The sequence below is a fragment of the Sceloporus occidentalis genome, unplaced genomic scaffold, assembly GCF_023333645.1.
Source record: "Sceloporus occidentalis isolate IW3139 unplaced genomic scaffold, rSceOcc1.0.p SCAF_3, whole genome shotgun sequence".
In the NCBI taxonomy this organism is placed as follows: domain Eukaryota; kingdom Metazoa; phylum Chordata; class Lepidosauria; order Squamata; family Phrynosomatidae; genus Sceloporus; species Sceloporus occidentalis.
Genome location: NW_028316983.1, coordinates 211,366,426 through 211,380,845, shown reverse-complemented (window position 1 = coordinate 211,380,845; position 14,420 = coordinate 211,366,426). Strand labels below are relative to the sequence as shown.

General features: G+C 40.9%; 1 protein-coding gene across 4 annotated transcripts in view; it reads right to left on the bottom strand.

Moving 5' to 3' along the window:
- Positions 1-14,420, bottom strand: part of PKIA (cAMP-dependent protein kinase inhibitor alpha) — a 76,711-nt gene that overhangs the window by 12,858 nt on the left and 49,433 nt on the right. For 3 of the 4 annotated variants that reach the window (XM_089517507.1, XM_089517511.1, XM_089517509.1), the window contains one exon: positions 2,067-2,244. In XM_089517507.1, the coding sequence (XP_089373633.1) occupies positions 2,067-2,226 (160 nt within the window). In that variant the 5' untranslated portion in view covers positions 2,227-2,244. Of the gene's footprint in view, positions 1-2,066; positions 2,245-3,511; positions 3,742-14,420 lie in introns of those variants that run through there. The other variant, XM_089517510.1, reaches the window with a different exon arrangement.

Below are 14,420 nucleotides of genomic sequence, written 5' to 3'. Positions count from 1 at the left end.
CCAATACCTGTAATCCACAAAGAGTCTTCCTAATATGCTTCCAGTACATTTTTCCCCCCTGGAACATTGGGCACACTTTAAAAAACAGCAAACATCTGTCATTTTTATTTTCCAGCAATGCCTTTGAGAAATAAACATGGTGTGATTCTGGAGGCCAGTGTTTTGCTTTGTGGTATGCCAGGTCTCTCTCTGGCTTTGCTTCGTGAACGAAGATTCAGGAAGGACTCATCCCGCGCTTTGTACAAGCGCGTTGGTGACTAAAAAGGCCAATTCGGGATAAACAGGTCCGGTTGCAGAAAGCACAGCAGAAAGTCTCCTTGGGTGATGTTTCCAGGTTGTGGTTCTTTCTGCATTGTCATTTCTCTTCGAGGCTCGTTCGGCGTGAGCTTTCAAAGATGGCTGCAGCGTCATGGATAGTGCGTCTCCATGCCTCCCGATGCGAGGCCAGGGAGGACCATTGTTGGTGATATATCTGGCCAAGCCTGAGATGTTGTTTCAAGGAGTCCTTGTATCTCTTCTTTGGGGCACCCCTCTTACGCTGGCCCGTGGCGAGTTCACCATAGAATACTATTTTGGGGAGGCGATGGTCCTTTATCCTAGAAACATGTCCTGCCCAGCGCAGCTGCGTCCTCAATAGCATGGCCTCAATACTGGCGAACCCTGCTTGCTCGAGGACAGCAACATTTGTCACATAGTCAGTCCAGTGTATATTTAGAATTGTGCGTAAACAGCGCTGATGAAAGCGTTCAAGGAGTAGTAGGTGTTGGCAATAGGTGACCCATGTTTCAGACCCATAGAGGAGACTAGACAGTACAATGGCTCTATACACACTGATTTTTGTGCTTCGCCTCAATTGTTTGTTACTCCAGACTCTTTTGTGAAGCCTTCCGAATGTGCTATATGCCTTTGCCAGTCTGTGATCGGTCTCTTTATCAATCTTGGCGTCTGAGGAGATGATGCTTCCCAAGTAGGTGAACTGCTGGACGGACTTAAGCACAGATGTGCCTATGGTGATGTGGGGATGGTAGTGTTCTTCCTGTGGTGCCGGCTGGTAGAGAATTTCCGTTTTCTTCAGACTGACTTCCAGCCCAAAGAGCTCTGCAGCTGTTGCAAAACAAGATGTGAGGCGCTGCAGAGCTGATTCCGTATGGGCAACGAGGGCAGCATCGTCAGCAAAAAGCAGCTCACGGACTAGATAGTTGAGTCTTAGTGCGGGCCCTCAGGCGGCTTAAGTTAAACAGGCTACCATCAGTACGATAGCGTATATAAATGCCGTCTTCTTCTTTGAGATCTGCCGTAGCCCTTTGGAGCATCATGCTGAAGAAGATTGTAAATAAAGTCGGAGCAAGAACACCATTAGTTTTACACCATTAGTTATTAGAAAGGGCTCCGAGAGAGCATTGCCATATCTGACTTGACCTTGCTGGTATGCCAGGTAATTTTGTTTCATTAATTAAACAGTTTAGAAATGGGCAAGAAACCTGGTGGGTATCAAGGACGGTATCCATTAACCTCCTATTTGAATATCCCAAAGCTTTGCCATCACAGCAGATATGTGGACAGTTGTCCCTCCATTTTTGTGGGGGAACCATTCCAGACCCCCTCCCCCATGAAAATGTAAATTCGCCGATATTCAAGCCCCACTGGCTTGAATGGCTGAGCGCTCCCACACACACCATTTTAACCCTCCCTGCATGCCGGTCCGCGAAGGACCAAGACCGTGGACTTGAAGTCCGTGAAAATGGATGGACAACTGTATAAGCATACAGATAATCTTTTCAGGAAAAGAGAAATGTAAGCAGGCATTAAATCCAAGAAATTTCCCCCACAAATAATACACAAACACTAATGATTTTTAATATCAATAATTTATTTTAACTGTTTAAAAGTTGAGCACTTACCTGTTTCATCTGTTTACCTGATTAAACAGAAGGTGTTATAGTGTTTAATGTAAGGTTAGTTGAAGAAATTTTTGTTTTTGTTGGTGTTTTTGTCTCTGTATTCTATGTATATATATATAGAGAGAGAGAAATAGAATAAAGTTTAAAAAAAAGCTGAGCACTTACCAGTTTTGTTTATATCAAGTTCAGATAACTTTAGTGATAGTTCACTAGAATTCCCACTTGTAGAAGACACAAGAATATCATGAAGGGCATTTCTTCTCCCAGTTCTTCCAGAAGCAATGAAATCTGCATATGTAGATTCTACATCAGTCATTGCTAACATGTATCCACATAGCAGTACCTAAGAGAAACCAAATAAAAACAAGATGTATTTGCTGGATGGTACAGATAGGAGCAAGGGGTGGGGAACTTTGGGATCTTCTATTAGTTTGGACTATAAGGCCGATAATTCTTTACTACTGACCCATCTGCAGAAAGGAGACAAATATAGAAGCCTTTTTAAAAAGCACCTCCTGATGCATATCTACTACTGTATTTGCACCTTGTGTCATGAAAGCCTTAGTATCAGGAAGCTGTACATAAACTTTACTATAAAGCAATCTTGTATCACTTTTGAAACTAACTGAAAGTAGTCTGCAACCTAAGCTTTTGGAGACTCAGGGCCCGTACAGACAGGCCAAAATAAAGCTGCTTCAGGTCACCTTAGAGGTATGCTGTTTAAATGCTGCATTTAAAGAGTCCAGAAGCTGCGCCAAGGCCACACTCCAGTCCTAAGAACTGGACCACAGCTTTGGCACAGCTTCTGACCTCCTAAGATGTGTGTGTCATTTAAACAGCATACCTCCAAAGAGACCCGAAGCAGCTTTATTTTGGCCTGTCTATTCAGGCCCTCAGTCTACTTCATCAGATTCATATAGCATATACTACAAACATCATTCTTTCAGTGAGTGTCAAAGCTGCTACAACCGTGGTGGTAAACCTATGGCACACGTTCCCGACGACACACAAAACCATTTTTGAAGGCACACAGAGGGTGTGGAAGAGGAACAGGTGTGTGCCTGTTCGTTCTCTTCCCCCACTATCCTGGGTCTTCAGCTGTCTCTAGAGAGGCAGCTGAAGGCCTGGGAGAACAGGGGAAGAGAAGGAATAGGTACACGCCTGTTCCTCTTCTTCCTGGCTGTCCCAGGCCTTCAGCTGTCTCCAGATGGGCAGCTGAAGGCCCGAGAATGTGTGTGTGTGTGTGGGGGGGGGGGGCAAGGACAGACATGCGTCTGTTCCTCCTCTTCCTGGCCCTCCTGGGCCTTCAGCTATCTCAAGGGAAGTCCTGCCCTCAGAAATCCCGACCCCAGAAGGTGGAGGTCACACCTCCCCAGATGCCCTGTTCTCTCAGAAGTCCCACCCCCGGGCACCAGGTGATACTCAGTGCAGGAACACCTTTGAGTTTGGGCACTCGATCTCTAAAAGGTTCACCCTCACAGTGCCACAAGATCCCCTTCTATACTGATATAGACTAACATGCCTATGTCTTTTAAAAGTACAGTCTGGAATTTCTGAAACATTTTTAAACAGGGGCTCAGCAAAGACTTTTATCATCTCCAAATTCATACCTGAAAGAGTCGGTCCAAAATGTAGGCTCAGGATCATTACAACTGCACCCCCACCCCTGATCTCTCAGCTTCTATTTCTCTACTGTTTTAAAATGGAAGCATCATCTTGAGATAAACCTGTTCTTGGCAAAAGTCTATTTTTAGTCTCTTTACTTGTGTGGCCCCCTGTCTCACTCCAACTTTCCTTTGCTTCACTCTCAGCACAGCTAAGAGACAGACAGCTATATGAGCCTTCATGGAGCCAACTGAACAGTTATTTGAGAAGTAGGCGGAAGGGGATTAGGTACAACATTTTATATGGGCTAAATATAACCATATTGAATGTCTGAGCAATTTATCCACACAGGACTTTGGATTGACAGGACTTTGGAGAACGGCATATGACAGGGCAAGCAGGCCAAACCCTGACACCCTACATTAAAAGCCGCAAACAAGGTCTAAAATAGAGCTCATGAGTTTGTTCAAGCCAGAGCTAGGAAGTAAACTGTTTATCTAACAAGTTATTGCAACAGCTTAGTTATTTGTTTGCAATAATGACCTGGAACTTTGTTACTTTTTTGGTTGGTTATTCAGTGCAGCATAATGGAGTTCCTTGCTTGTTACTAATACGTAAATGTGTTGAGACTGTCTTAGCAATGTGAGGCAAGAAAGGAAGGGAAGCTCCTGCCTGCTTCTTTGTAGGGTGTTGTGTAGCTAGTGAGGAGCAGGGGAGAATGACAATAACCAGCAATGTGGGAGTGGAAGGAGGAGAGAAATTGAAAACAGGGGCTGCCTAGAGACTCAGTATATACTCATGTACAAGTCGACCTCATGTATAAGTCGAGAAAAGGTTTCAGGTCAAAATCATGCATTTTGATATGACCCATGGCTAAGTCATGGGTAAAACTTAGGGGACTATAACACAGGATGGAGAGGGGAAATATTACTTCCCTCCCTCCTTCTCCTTCTCTGGACCTCTCCTGATCACCTAACACCAATTCCTAGATGCTGGAGCAGAGGTTTTATCATCGGATTGAGAAGGGAAGCAAATGGTGTTAAATGGGGAGTTTCTTCCATGGGAAGAAAAACCTTGCTTGCCTATTTCAGGACCTTTCTAAGTAATATTAGTGTACTACATACGTTGACCCAGGATTTTAGAGTCAATTTTGGGGCATACATTTCTTGACTTATAGTCAAGTAGATACAGTAGTTGGAGATTAAAACAACTACCCCTCCAAAAAAATTGGCAGCCCCTTCCTTTTTTGGTTTTCATTCTGTTAAAATGAGAGAAACTACTGTCAGCAGCAGAAAAGGAAATAAACTATGATTGGCTGCTCAATCCACAAGACCATGGAAAATGCAGTAGTGGTGTATTTTAGGTAGATAGAAATCTTACATCCAACTGGATTCTCTCTCCCTCTCTCTCTCTGTGTGGTGTATATTCCAAGCCATCTGGTTGTAAAGAAAGTGATGGAAATTATTCCTTTGTAATATCATTTTTTTTAGAAGTTTCCAGATACAACATTTGAAATGGTTATTGGGTGAATTAGACAGCATTTCCTTTTATTTTTCAGTGGCACAATAGTACAGGCATACCTCAGTTAAAGCCTCTGACAAAGAAGCTCCTTTTAAATAAATCTTTTTCTGCTTACCCAGTCCCGTCTTTCCTTTCATCTGCCTAACTGCAAAGTTGTGTGGTTGTTTTTTTTAAAACAACATTGGAATTGAGAAAGCAGTGAAGAACTGGGGAATGGTTTCAGCTGCTGGATTGCAACAGCATGTCTGCAGAAAACAGCGCAATCAAGCTTGAGCTGGTAAATAATGGGAAATACCAGAAAAAGAAAGAATGGGAAATTTCCCATACCAGAAAATCCCAGAGGAGGGAAGACAAACAACCACCCAAAGGGAAGGTATTTTTACCATACATCAAAGGAGTCACAGACAGAATATGGAAAATGGTGAGGAAACACAACCTCAAAATGGTTTACAACCGACCAAGAAAGTCCAGCAAATGCTCAGCAAAGGACAGGAGAGACCCTCTCACTGCCGCAGGACTTTACTGCATACCATGCAGCTGCAGACAAGTCTACATAGGGACCACCAAATGCAGTGTTCAAACATGAATCAAGGAACACAAGACGCAGACGAGGTCAGCCAGAAAAATCAGCAGTAGCAGAACATGTTATAAAATTCTTCCAAATTATCAATTGCCTTTCTCAGTCAACAGCCATGTTCAAGATCTAACATGCTTCATTCTAGGCCTGAGAAGAAATGACAGCAAAAGCCTGAAGCCTTTTCCATAGGTAGCAAAATTGCAGTGGCATCACTAGGAGAGAGTAATCATAAAAGCATGGTATCAGGTGGTCTTTCCCTCACTTCTTGGCTGCTCTGTACAGCTACTTCTTTACGGCGTCACTACCACTGTTTTCTCCTACTAGGGAACTTATGCCAGTGCAGTAAGCTCATTCTGGGTCTCAGTTTAAACCTTGAAGGCTATACAAAGTGCTGAAATCTATACAGCGCTGTTGTGTACATTCACAGCACTATAAAATAAATAATAATAATAATAATAATAATAATAATAATACAGCGCGCCCACGTCATACGCAGGCGCGCCTTACGCGGCTTGAGCATACGCGCTCAAGCTGCAGGGCGCGCACGGGGCAGAGCATCCCATTCAATTGAATGGGTGCGCATGCCCATTGCGCCCTGCGCGCCGCCGCGCACGAGCCCCATTGTTTACAATGGGGCTTGAGCATAGGCGGAATTCGCCTTACGCGGCGGGATCCGGAACGGATCCCCGCGTAAGGCGAGGGCCCACTGTAATAATAATAATAATCCCCAATTAGGACCCTGGATTGCTCTTTTAATGTCCAGATGAAAACCCAGAATGGATTCCTGCCCCACAATGTGGGAGTCATCAGCTACATCTGTTTCTTCCCACCTCAAGACTGTCCTGGGCCTGGATGCAGTGTCATACCCAAAGAAGCAGCAAAGGTCCATTGAAAGCAGCTTTTCCTTTTGGTGCAGAATGGACCCCATGTCCAGGACAGCTGGCTGGTAGGGAGACAGTGGCCTGATACAGACAGACCAAAATAAAGCTGCTTCGAGTCACTTTGCAGGTATGCTGTTTAAATGATACATGCGTCCTAAGAGTCTGGAAGCTGCACCAAAGCCACAATCCAGTGCTAAGGACTGCAGTGCAGTTTTGGTGCAGCTTCCAGACTCTTAGGACGCATGCATAATTGAAACACCATACTGCCAACGTGACCTGAAGCAGCCTTATTTTGGCCTGTATGTATAGGGCCAGCGGTAGCTGGTCTCCTGAAAAAAAGAGCTCTATGGTATCTGCTTGTATTGTTGCTGCAAACAAAAGCAAAAGCATAAAGTAAATGAATGATAAAGAAAAGAAGCATTATGACCCATGCTTCTACAATGACCTCCCACCAGGGGCCATGATGCCCTCACAGGTGATCTGCAAAGGCTTGAAGAAATGTTATGAACTTTTACAGTTAAAAGACAGGGAGGAAGGAAAGAAGGAAATAACTGATATCATCATCATCATCATCATTGTATGTGTGTGTGTTGTAAGCCTTTCAAGTCGTATCTGACTTATGGGGTTTTCTTGGCAAAATTTGTTCTGAAGAGTTTTGTCACTGGCATAGTTATTAGGGGAAAAACCCTGCGTGTTCCCCTATTTTGCTCTGCAACTAGGAAAAATATTTTTAAAATTAGGTTAAGAATCACTGGCACCAGTTATTCTGATTTTGGCATTCAATGATATATTTTTACACTTGAAGAACTTATCTTGTTCCTCTTCCAAGTCTTCTTCTGATTTCTTGACTGCAATCTCCATTTTGAATGACTGGGCCAAAATATAGAAAATCTTTAATTATATATTATGTTCTCCTTACTCACTTTTAAACTGTGCTAATAATCTGTCATTATCATTTTGTTCTTTTCTTAATATTCAAATATATCCTGCTTTTGCACTAAGCATCCATTAATATTCATTCCAATCCTTTGCTATTTTCTGCTAGTAATATGGTGTCATCTCACATCTTAAATTGTTGACATTCCTGACCCTCGTTTTTACACCTCCTTCCTCCAAGCAGAATTCCACTTTCCACATGATGCATTCTGCATATAAATTAAACAGGGTGATAAAATCCTGGCAGTGGCCTCTTGATCAGAGTATAAATAATATGTTAGGTCAATCAAATGTTTTTGCATATCCCCCCCCCCAAAGAGTTATCCATAGTTCTTCATGACCTACAGTATGAATGGTCTGGTTGTAGTCTATAAAACCTAAGTTGATTGTCTTCTGAAATTCTTTGATCTAGCCAATATACACTTGTAAGGTTATTTCTAGGGTTTCTCCTTGGATGTTTCTTCTTGGATGTCCTGCTCCACATATGGTAAAAGTCTTTGTTGCAAAATCTTGAGAATCAATTTGCTTACATGGGAGATTAATGCAATGGTTCAGTGGTTACTATAATCCCTGATGTCCCCTTTCTTGTGGACTGGAATGTTTATCAAGTGTTACCAGTTTGTTGAAGAGTTTTTGGATGGATTCCATCCCTATAACTTGAAACAGTTGTATTGGCATGCCATATGTTTTGAGAGGAGCTTCCACTTCATGCCCTAATCTTATAGGCTCATTGTCCAAAGGTTCTGCCTTGAAGGAAACTCTCATTGACAAAAAGAGATACAGGGGACAATGAAGGAATGAATTAGGGTGATTTAAATTCTCTTAAGACTATGCACCATAAAAAAGACTATGCACCATGTTGTTGTTGTTACTGTTATTATTATTGTTGTTGTTATTATTATTATTATTTGTATTTTCCCGCCTCTCCCTGCGGATTGAGGCGGGATTACATCAACAAATTAACACAGTACAGTTATAAAATGCAATCAATAAAACACTGACATTATTATTAATTCAATAAAATAGCTAAAACATCTAAAACATACATCATAACCAGAAGTGAAGCATTTTATCCTAAAGATCTCCTATAAGAGGTCAAATAGATAAGCCTGCCGGAAGAGATCCGTTTTAAGTGCCTTCTTAAAGGCATCTAAGGTGGTGATAAGATGGCTCTCTTCCGGTAGGCTATTCCACAGTTTGGGGGCTGTGTCCGTAAACGATCTATGGGAAGTTGACATTAACCTGGGCTTATGGTATTCTAATAAATTCTTCCCTGTTGTTCTGAGAGTGCGGGGTGGATTGTGTAGGGAGAGGCGTTCCCTCAAGTAACTCGGGTCCAAGCCATGAAGGGCTTTAAAGGTAATAACAAACACTTTGTACTGCACCTGGAAGCATAGATCAGGGCTATTAGGAGTTGCAGTCCAACATCATCTGGGGGGGCTGCATGAATCCTCTTTTTGTCTTCAGAGGATCTAGACAACTCCTCAAACCAGGGTTTCATCATGTAGAGCTCCAGACATACAGCCACAGTGGCTGTGCTTTAGAGAGCTATAAGTCAAATTAAGAGGGAGGCCAGCCAGCAGGAAAACTAGAACATAATATATTGTTAGTTGTCTGTCTATCCACACATACAGTAGATGCTCCTAAGCTAAGAAAAAAAGATGATTGCTTATTTATGGTATGTGACTGCCATACCATCAAAAGGAGGAAATGCATCACAAAAACAGAAGCTTAAAAACAGCACATCTTTGTATATAACTCATGTACACAGATGTAAATGTGAAAATAATTATTCCATTCTAAATAGGAATACAATACACAACATTAGACTGGGGAGGACTGTGACCAGGTAATCTACATCTCAGATGAGTTTTCTGTTAGCAACAAGAGCCCTGTCCTCTGACTTCTTTATCTTTAAACTAGACTTAAGTAGACTGTCATGTCAATAAATGAAGAATTCAAAAATGAATAAGTTACCATTAGTTCCAGAACTATATTTACTTAATATTACTGAACCTATAAAGGAAATTATGAATCAAGAAGAAAGTAGTATTTTGATTTATATGTTAATTGTGGCTCTTCAAGTGGACCAACTACCTGAAAGGCTATCAGCACTTCCCTTATTGGAAGTGCAAAAAGGGTCCCACTACGGAGGACTGAGTTACTAAAGTAAAAATACTGGCAATAATGGACATGTTTTCTATGATTGAAAAAGGAGACTCATTTCAACAGCAAAAGAAAAAATGGGAGAAAGTCATGGAACTTTGGGCTCAAGATTAGATGTGAAAAAGTATTAATGGTAAAGTTAACATCGGTTTCGGTCACAATTTATTGAAACTTCTGTTACCTTTCTTTAAACTGTATAAATATAAGGGGGGAAATGAAGTATTCAAAAAGTGTATGTTATCCATAAAGTAGGTCATGTGGCTTCCTTATGTCTTCTGGACCCCTCTGAGAGGTATGATTGAGTGACACTCCTAGGCTGCCCAAGGCTTGTTCCATCTACCTACAGTACATGTGTTACAGGTCATTTATCTAGAGTAGAAAATTTGCCAGGGAAAGGAAAGATCATGTGCAAAGTGGCGGAAAGGTAGCAAAATAAAAAATAATAATAAAATGGGAGGAGTGAGGTAAATGAAAGGCTTTTTAACTACTGCATAAGATACTTCCCTCTTAGTGAAAGGCAGGCACAATAACGACCAAGCAAATATTATTTTGTTCATCCTATTTAAAATCAGAAGTGTCACTAAAACAAAAAAGGGGTTGCAAATACGAAAAAACAAAACAAAACCCCAAGTCAAATAATAACTGGCTGCCCAAATGACAACATCACTTGCATAGACTGCCAAGCAGAATATTCCTGCATCAAATGTTCATACTTTGATCCCTTACATGTAAACATTTACCATCTCATATTCTCTTACCATGAGATCACATTCATCTGATCCATTTATCTCAAGCTGATTTCCAAGACAAAGTGCAAAGCCACTAGGTAATTGGACAAATGACCAGCTGTGATGAGCCATTCCTCAAAGACCAATAATAACTATCCTCTTCATGCTAATTTGACATCAATCCAAAATTACACACTAATTATGCTCCATCAGACTACTGATTTGCAATGATCTATTAATGTGGAAAGCTTACCATAAGGCTTGTTCTCATGTTGCTATGAAAAATCTCACTTTGGTCTATGATCAAATTGTGCACACCAGGTTACTGACAACAAACACATGATTGCACACTAGTTAGTTAAAATATTCTTGGCTCTCCCCCTTGTTCTGGATCAAATTAACTCCCTTAACACTACACATACACATGCTAAATTGTGGCAGCGCTTCAGACTGAATGTTCTTCTACAAGATTCCAGGTTTATTACTTAAAAGGGCTGGGGAGAAGATGAGAATGGACTTCCTTAGCCATCTTTGATTCAAGGAAGCTGTGGAGCTCCAGTGATCTGGGTTACACAGAATTCTTCAACTGTTTCCCCTAAAGTAGTCTGAGGCTCTTCTTCCCTCAAAAACTACGTATCTATCCCTGGGTCCTACCACACTCAACCTTATATTTACCCCTCTTTATCAGATACTTGGTAGCATGTTTCTGTTGTTATTACTAAATAATCACTTCAGGCTACTCTGTTGTGAATGAGAAGAAAAATAGTTTTTTTTATTTACACAAAGAGTTTATGATATTATTTCTCTTGCTGGTTCATAAAGCTTGTGGTTACAAAATGTTATTTTACTTCACTGGTTACAAAATTATCACTGTTTCAGTTCTTTCAATATCTTCAGTTATACTTCAATGGTGTTATATTTGTTTACACACATTTCCCCTACAATCTGTTCAATAGGACAGTGATGGTGAACCTTTTAGAGACCGAGTGCCCAAACTGAAAAGTGTTCCCACACTGGGTGTCACCCAGTACTGGGACATCTGGGGGGGTGGGACATCTGGGGGGGTGGGACCTCCGCCTTCTGGGGATGGGATTTTTGCCTTCCAGGGATGGGGTTTCCGGGGATGGAGATCATAACCAACAGAACAATGCAGAGAGATGTGGCTGGAGATTCTGGGTTGCCCATCAGTGTGCAGACCAAAGCCAGTCTTCCTGGTTCCTATTGTTTGCCAGCTTGTTCCCTTCTAGTCATTGGAAAGTTCACTCTATTTTTCATGCATTTTTTTAAAAACAGGTTTTTGACATCTCCCCATGTTTCTCCACAGCGTCCTGTCTCTTATGTCTCACTCTCTGAAGCCCACAAATACTGCACCATTTTATTTTGTATAAGGGACATCATTACTATACAGGAAATCTCTGGTAGAAATTTTCTATATTTAAGGCACATGTACACATACACACCCCAAAATCCTAAAGCCATAAAGGTAATAGAGCCCTCATCTCTTCCTTCTTAAGAGCTGTCTAACAATGCAACGGCTTTGTCATTTAAAGGCATTGGCCATGATCCTGTATCACACAATCTATGTTTCATGACTTTATGAATCCATTGAAGGAATGCAACAAACCATAAATCAGAATTGTGACTGCAGCCAAGAAATAAGAAGAAGACTAGGAACGAGAAGGGCAGCTTTGAAAGAACTAGATAAGATCCTAAAATGGAAAGACATACAACTGAGCACTACAGTCAGAATTGTCCAAGCCATAGTATTCCCCAGCTGGACAATGAAAAAAATGGACAGGAAGTGAATAAACTCATTTGAGATGTGGTCCTGGAGAAGAGTGCTGAAAATACCATGGACAGCCAAAAAGAGAAACAAATAGGTCAGTGATGGTGAACCTTTTACAGACCGAGTGCCCAAACTGCAACCCAGACCCCACTTATTTATTGCAAAGTGCCACATCCCTCTGGTTTTCTAGTAAGAAACTCTGGCAAACTCTGTGCTAGGGCGACAGCATGTGTGCCCACAGAGAGGGCTCTGAGTGCCACCTCTGGCACGTGTGCCATAGGTTCTCCATCACTGCAATAGGTCCTTGAACAGATCAAGCCTGAACTCCCCATGGAAGCCAAGATGTTTAAATTGAGGCTGTGGTATTTTGGTCACATCACGAGAAGGCATTAACTTGAAAAGACATTATTAATTGTAAAGGTAGAAGGCAATAGAAAGAGAAAACTGCATGTCAAATGACAAAACTCAATTAGGGAGGTAATGGTCATGAATCTACAGGAATTGAGCAGAACAGTAGAGGATAGGGGGACTTGGAGAGGTCTCATCCACAGGGTCACTATGAGTAGGTGACAATTCAAGGAGCCTAAGGAGCATATGAGTGCTATGGGGCACATTAAAAAAAAACCCAACTGGATTTGAGGAAAGCATAGAGATCAGTACAGAATGTTTCTTTTTTAAAAACAAAAGTAGCAACATTAATTTGCTGTAACTTGTTTGCTATTCAAGGCAATAAATAAATAAATAAATAAATAAATAAATAAATAACCATGACAGACTTTAAAAGGTGTAAGGAGATTCAGTGTCCACACTATGATCCCTCCTTGCCAATAAACCTATCCCCTGGTTCTTCTTACTAGAATCTGTTAAAAATAGTAACAGGGACCATTTGACACAGATCACTGTCCCTAATTTTTATTGAACTAGGACCTAAAGGTATCTGCTGTATAGATAAGCAGGATGCTGTGTACCACTTATTTGCTTACATCCTAAAAACTGGTTCAGCCTGGCCTTACTGGACCCAGCTGAGTTACTGTGACATCTGTAAAAGAAAACAGATGCATTTTTAGAAACTGATGCTTCTATACAACAAGTATTCTTATATCAGGACTGATATTGAAAACAGCAGTAAAGAAACAAAGTAGTTCACTGGAAAGGGGAAATTAGCATGAAACAGGGAGAGATTGAAAAAGGACTATTAAGGAAACAGCTTTCCAGTTATTTCCAGAGAGTATGGTAAATGGACTACACAAAGGACATGGAAAGACAATTTTACTCTCTAATGTGACCCAGGTCTTGCACTTAGTATGCAAAATAATATTCAAAGAATTGTGCTTTGTCTTATATATTTTTTCAATTATTGCATGTTTCTATCTGAAACTTGATTAGCACAGTCAGCTACACCAGCTATCAAACAGTGAACTAAGGGCTGGAATAGACAGGCCAAAATAAAGCTGCTTTGGGTCCCTTTGGAGGTATGCTGTTTAAACGACGCACACATCTTAAGAGGCCAGAAGCTATGCCCAAACTGCGCTCCTGTCCTTAGGACTGGAGCACGGCTTCTGGCCTCTTAGGGTGCATGCATCAATTAAACAGCGTAACTCCAAAGTGACCCAAAGCAGCTTTATTTTGGCCTGTCTGTTTGGGTCCTAAGTACCTCTCACATAAAATGCATATTCCAGTAACAACAGATGCATGCTTTAAGAAGTCATGTGAATCAAACTAAGACAAGACATATTTTATATTGTACTTTTGCACATTGATAATTCAAGTATCACACGAAAACTGTCTCTTTAAAGACAGACTGCCTCATTTTGCATATGTGTTAAAATTACATGGTTTATTGTGGACTGTGTTAGTGTTCAATGTACTTTGACTTTGTTTCTCTACCCTAATGTAAAAAAGTATTCTGACATAACAAGATTGGTGAGATACATTTATTTTTTCATTAAAAATATGTTAATTTAGTTTTTAAGTGGAATTGGTTATTTAATGGTTTTTAAACCTTTGCTATCAAATACAATTTAGCAATAATCTATTTTAAACTGTTATAAACTGCCTTGGGTCCTCTACTGGAGAAAGGGGAGATATAAATCAAATCAATAAGTTGGAGAATCAATTTGGAGAATTGGCCAGTGCCAGAAGACTGCCTCTCATAATTCTTTCTTTTTTAACTTTTGGGTATCAATTTATTTTTAAATCTAGTATTTCTATATTTTGTTTAAAAAGGGCAAGCAAATTGTTCCTAAATCCAGTATTTCCAATCTTTTCCAACCAAATACCTCCTTCTTTGGGAAGTTTTTTAAACAGAGGCTGGCCCTT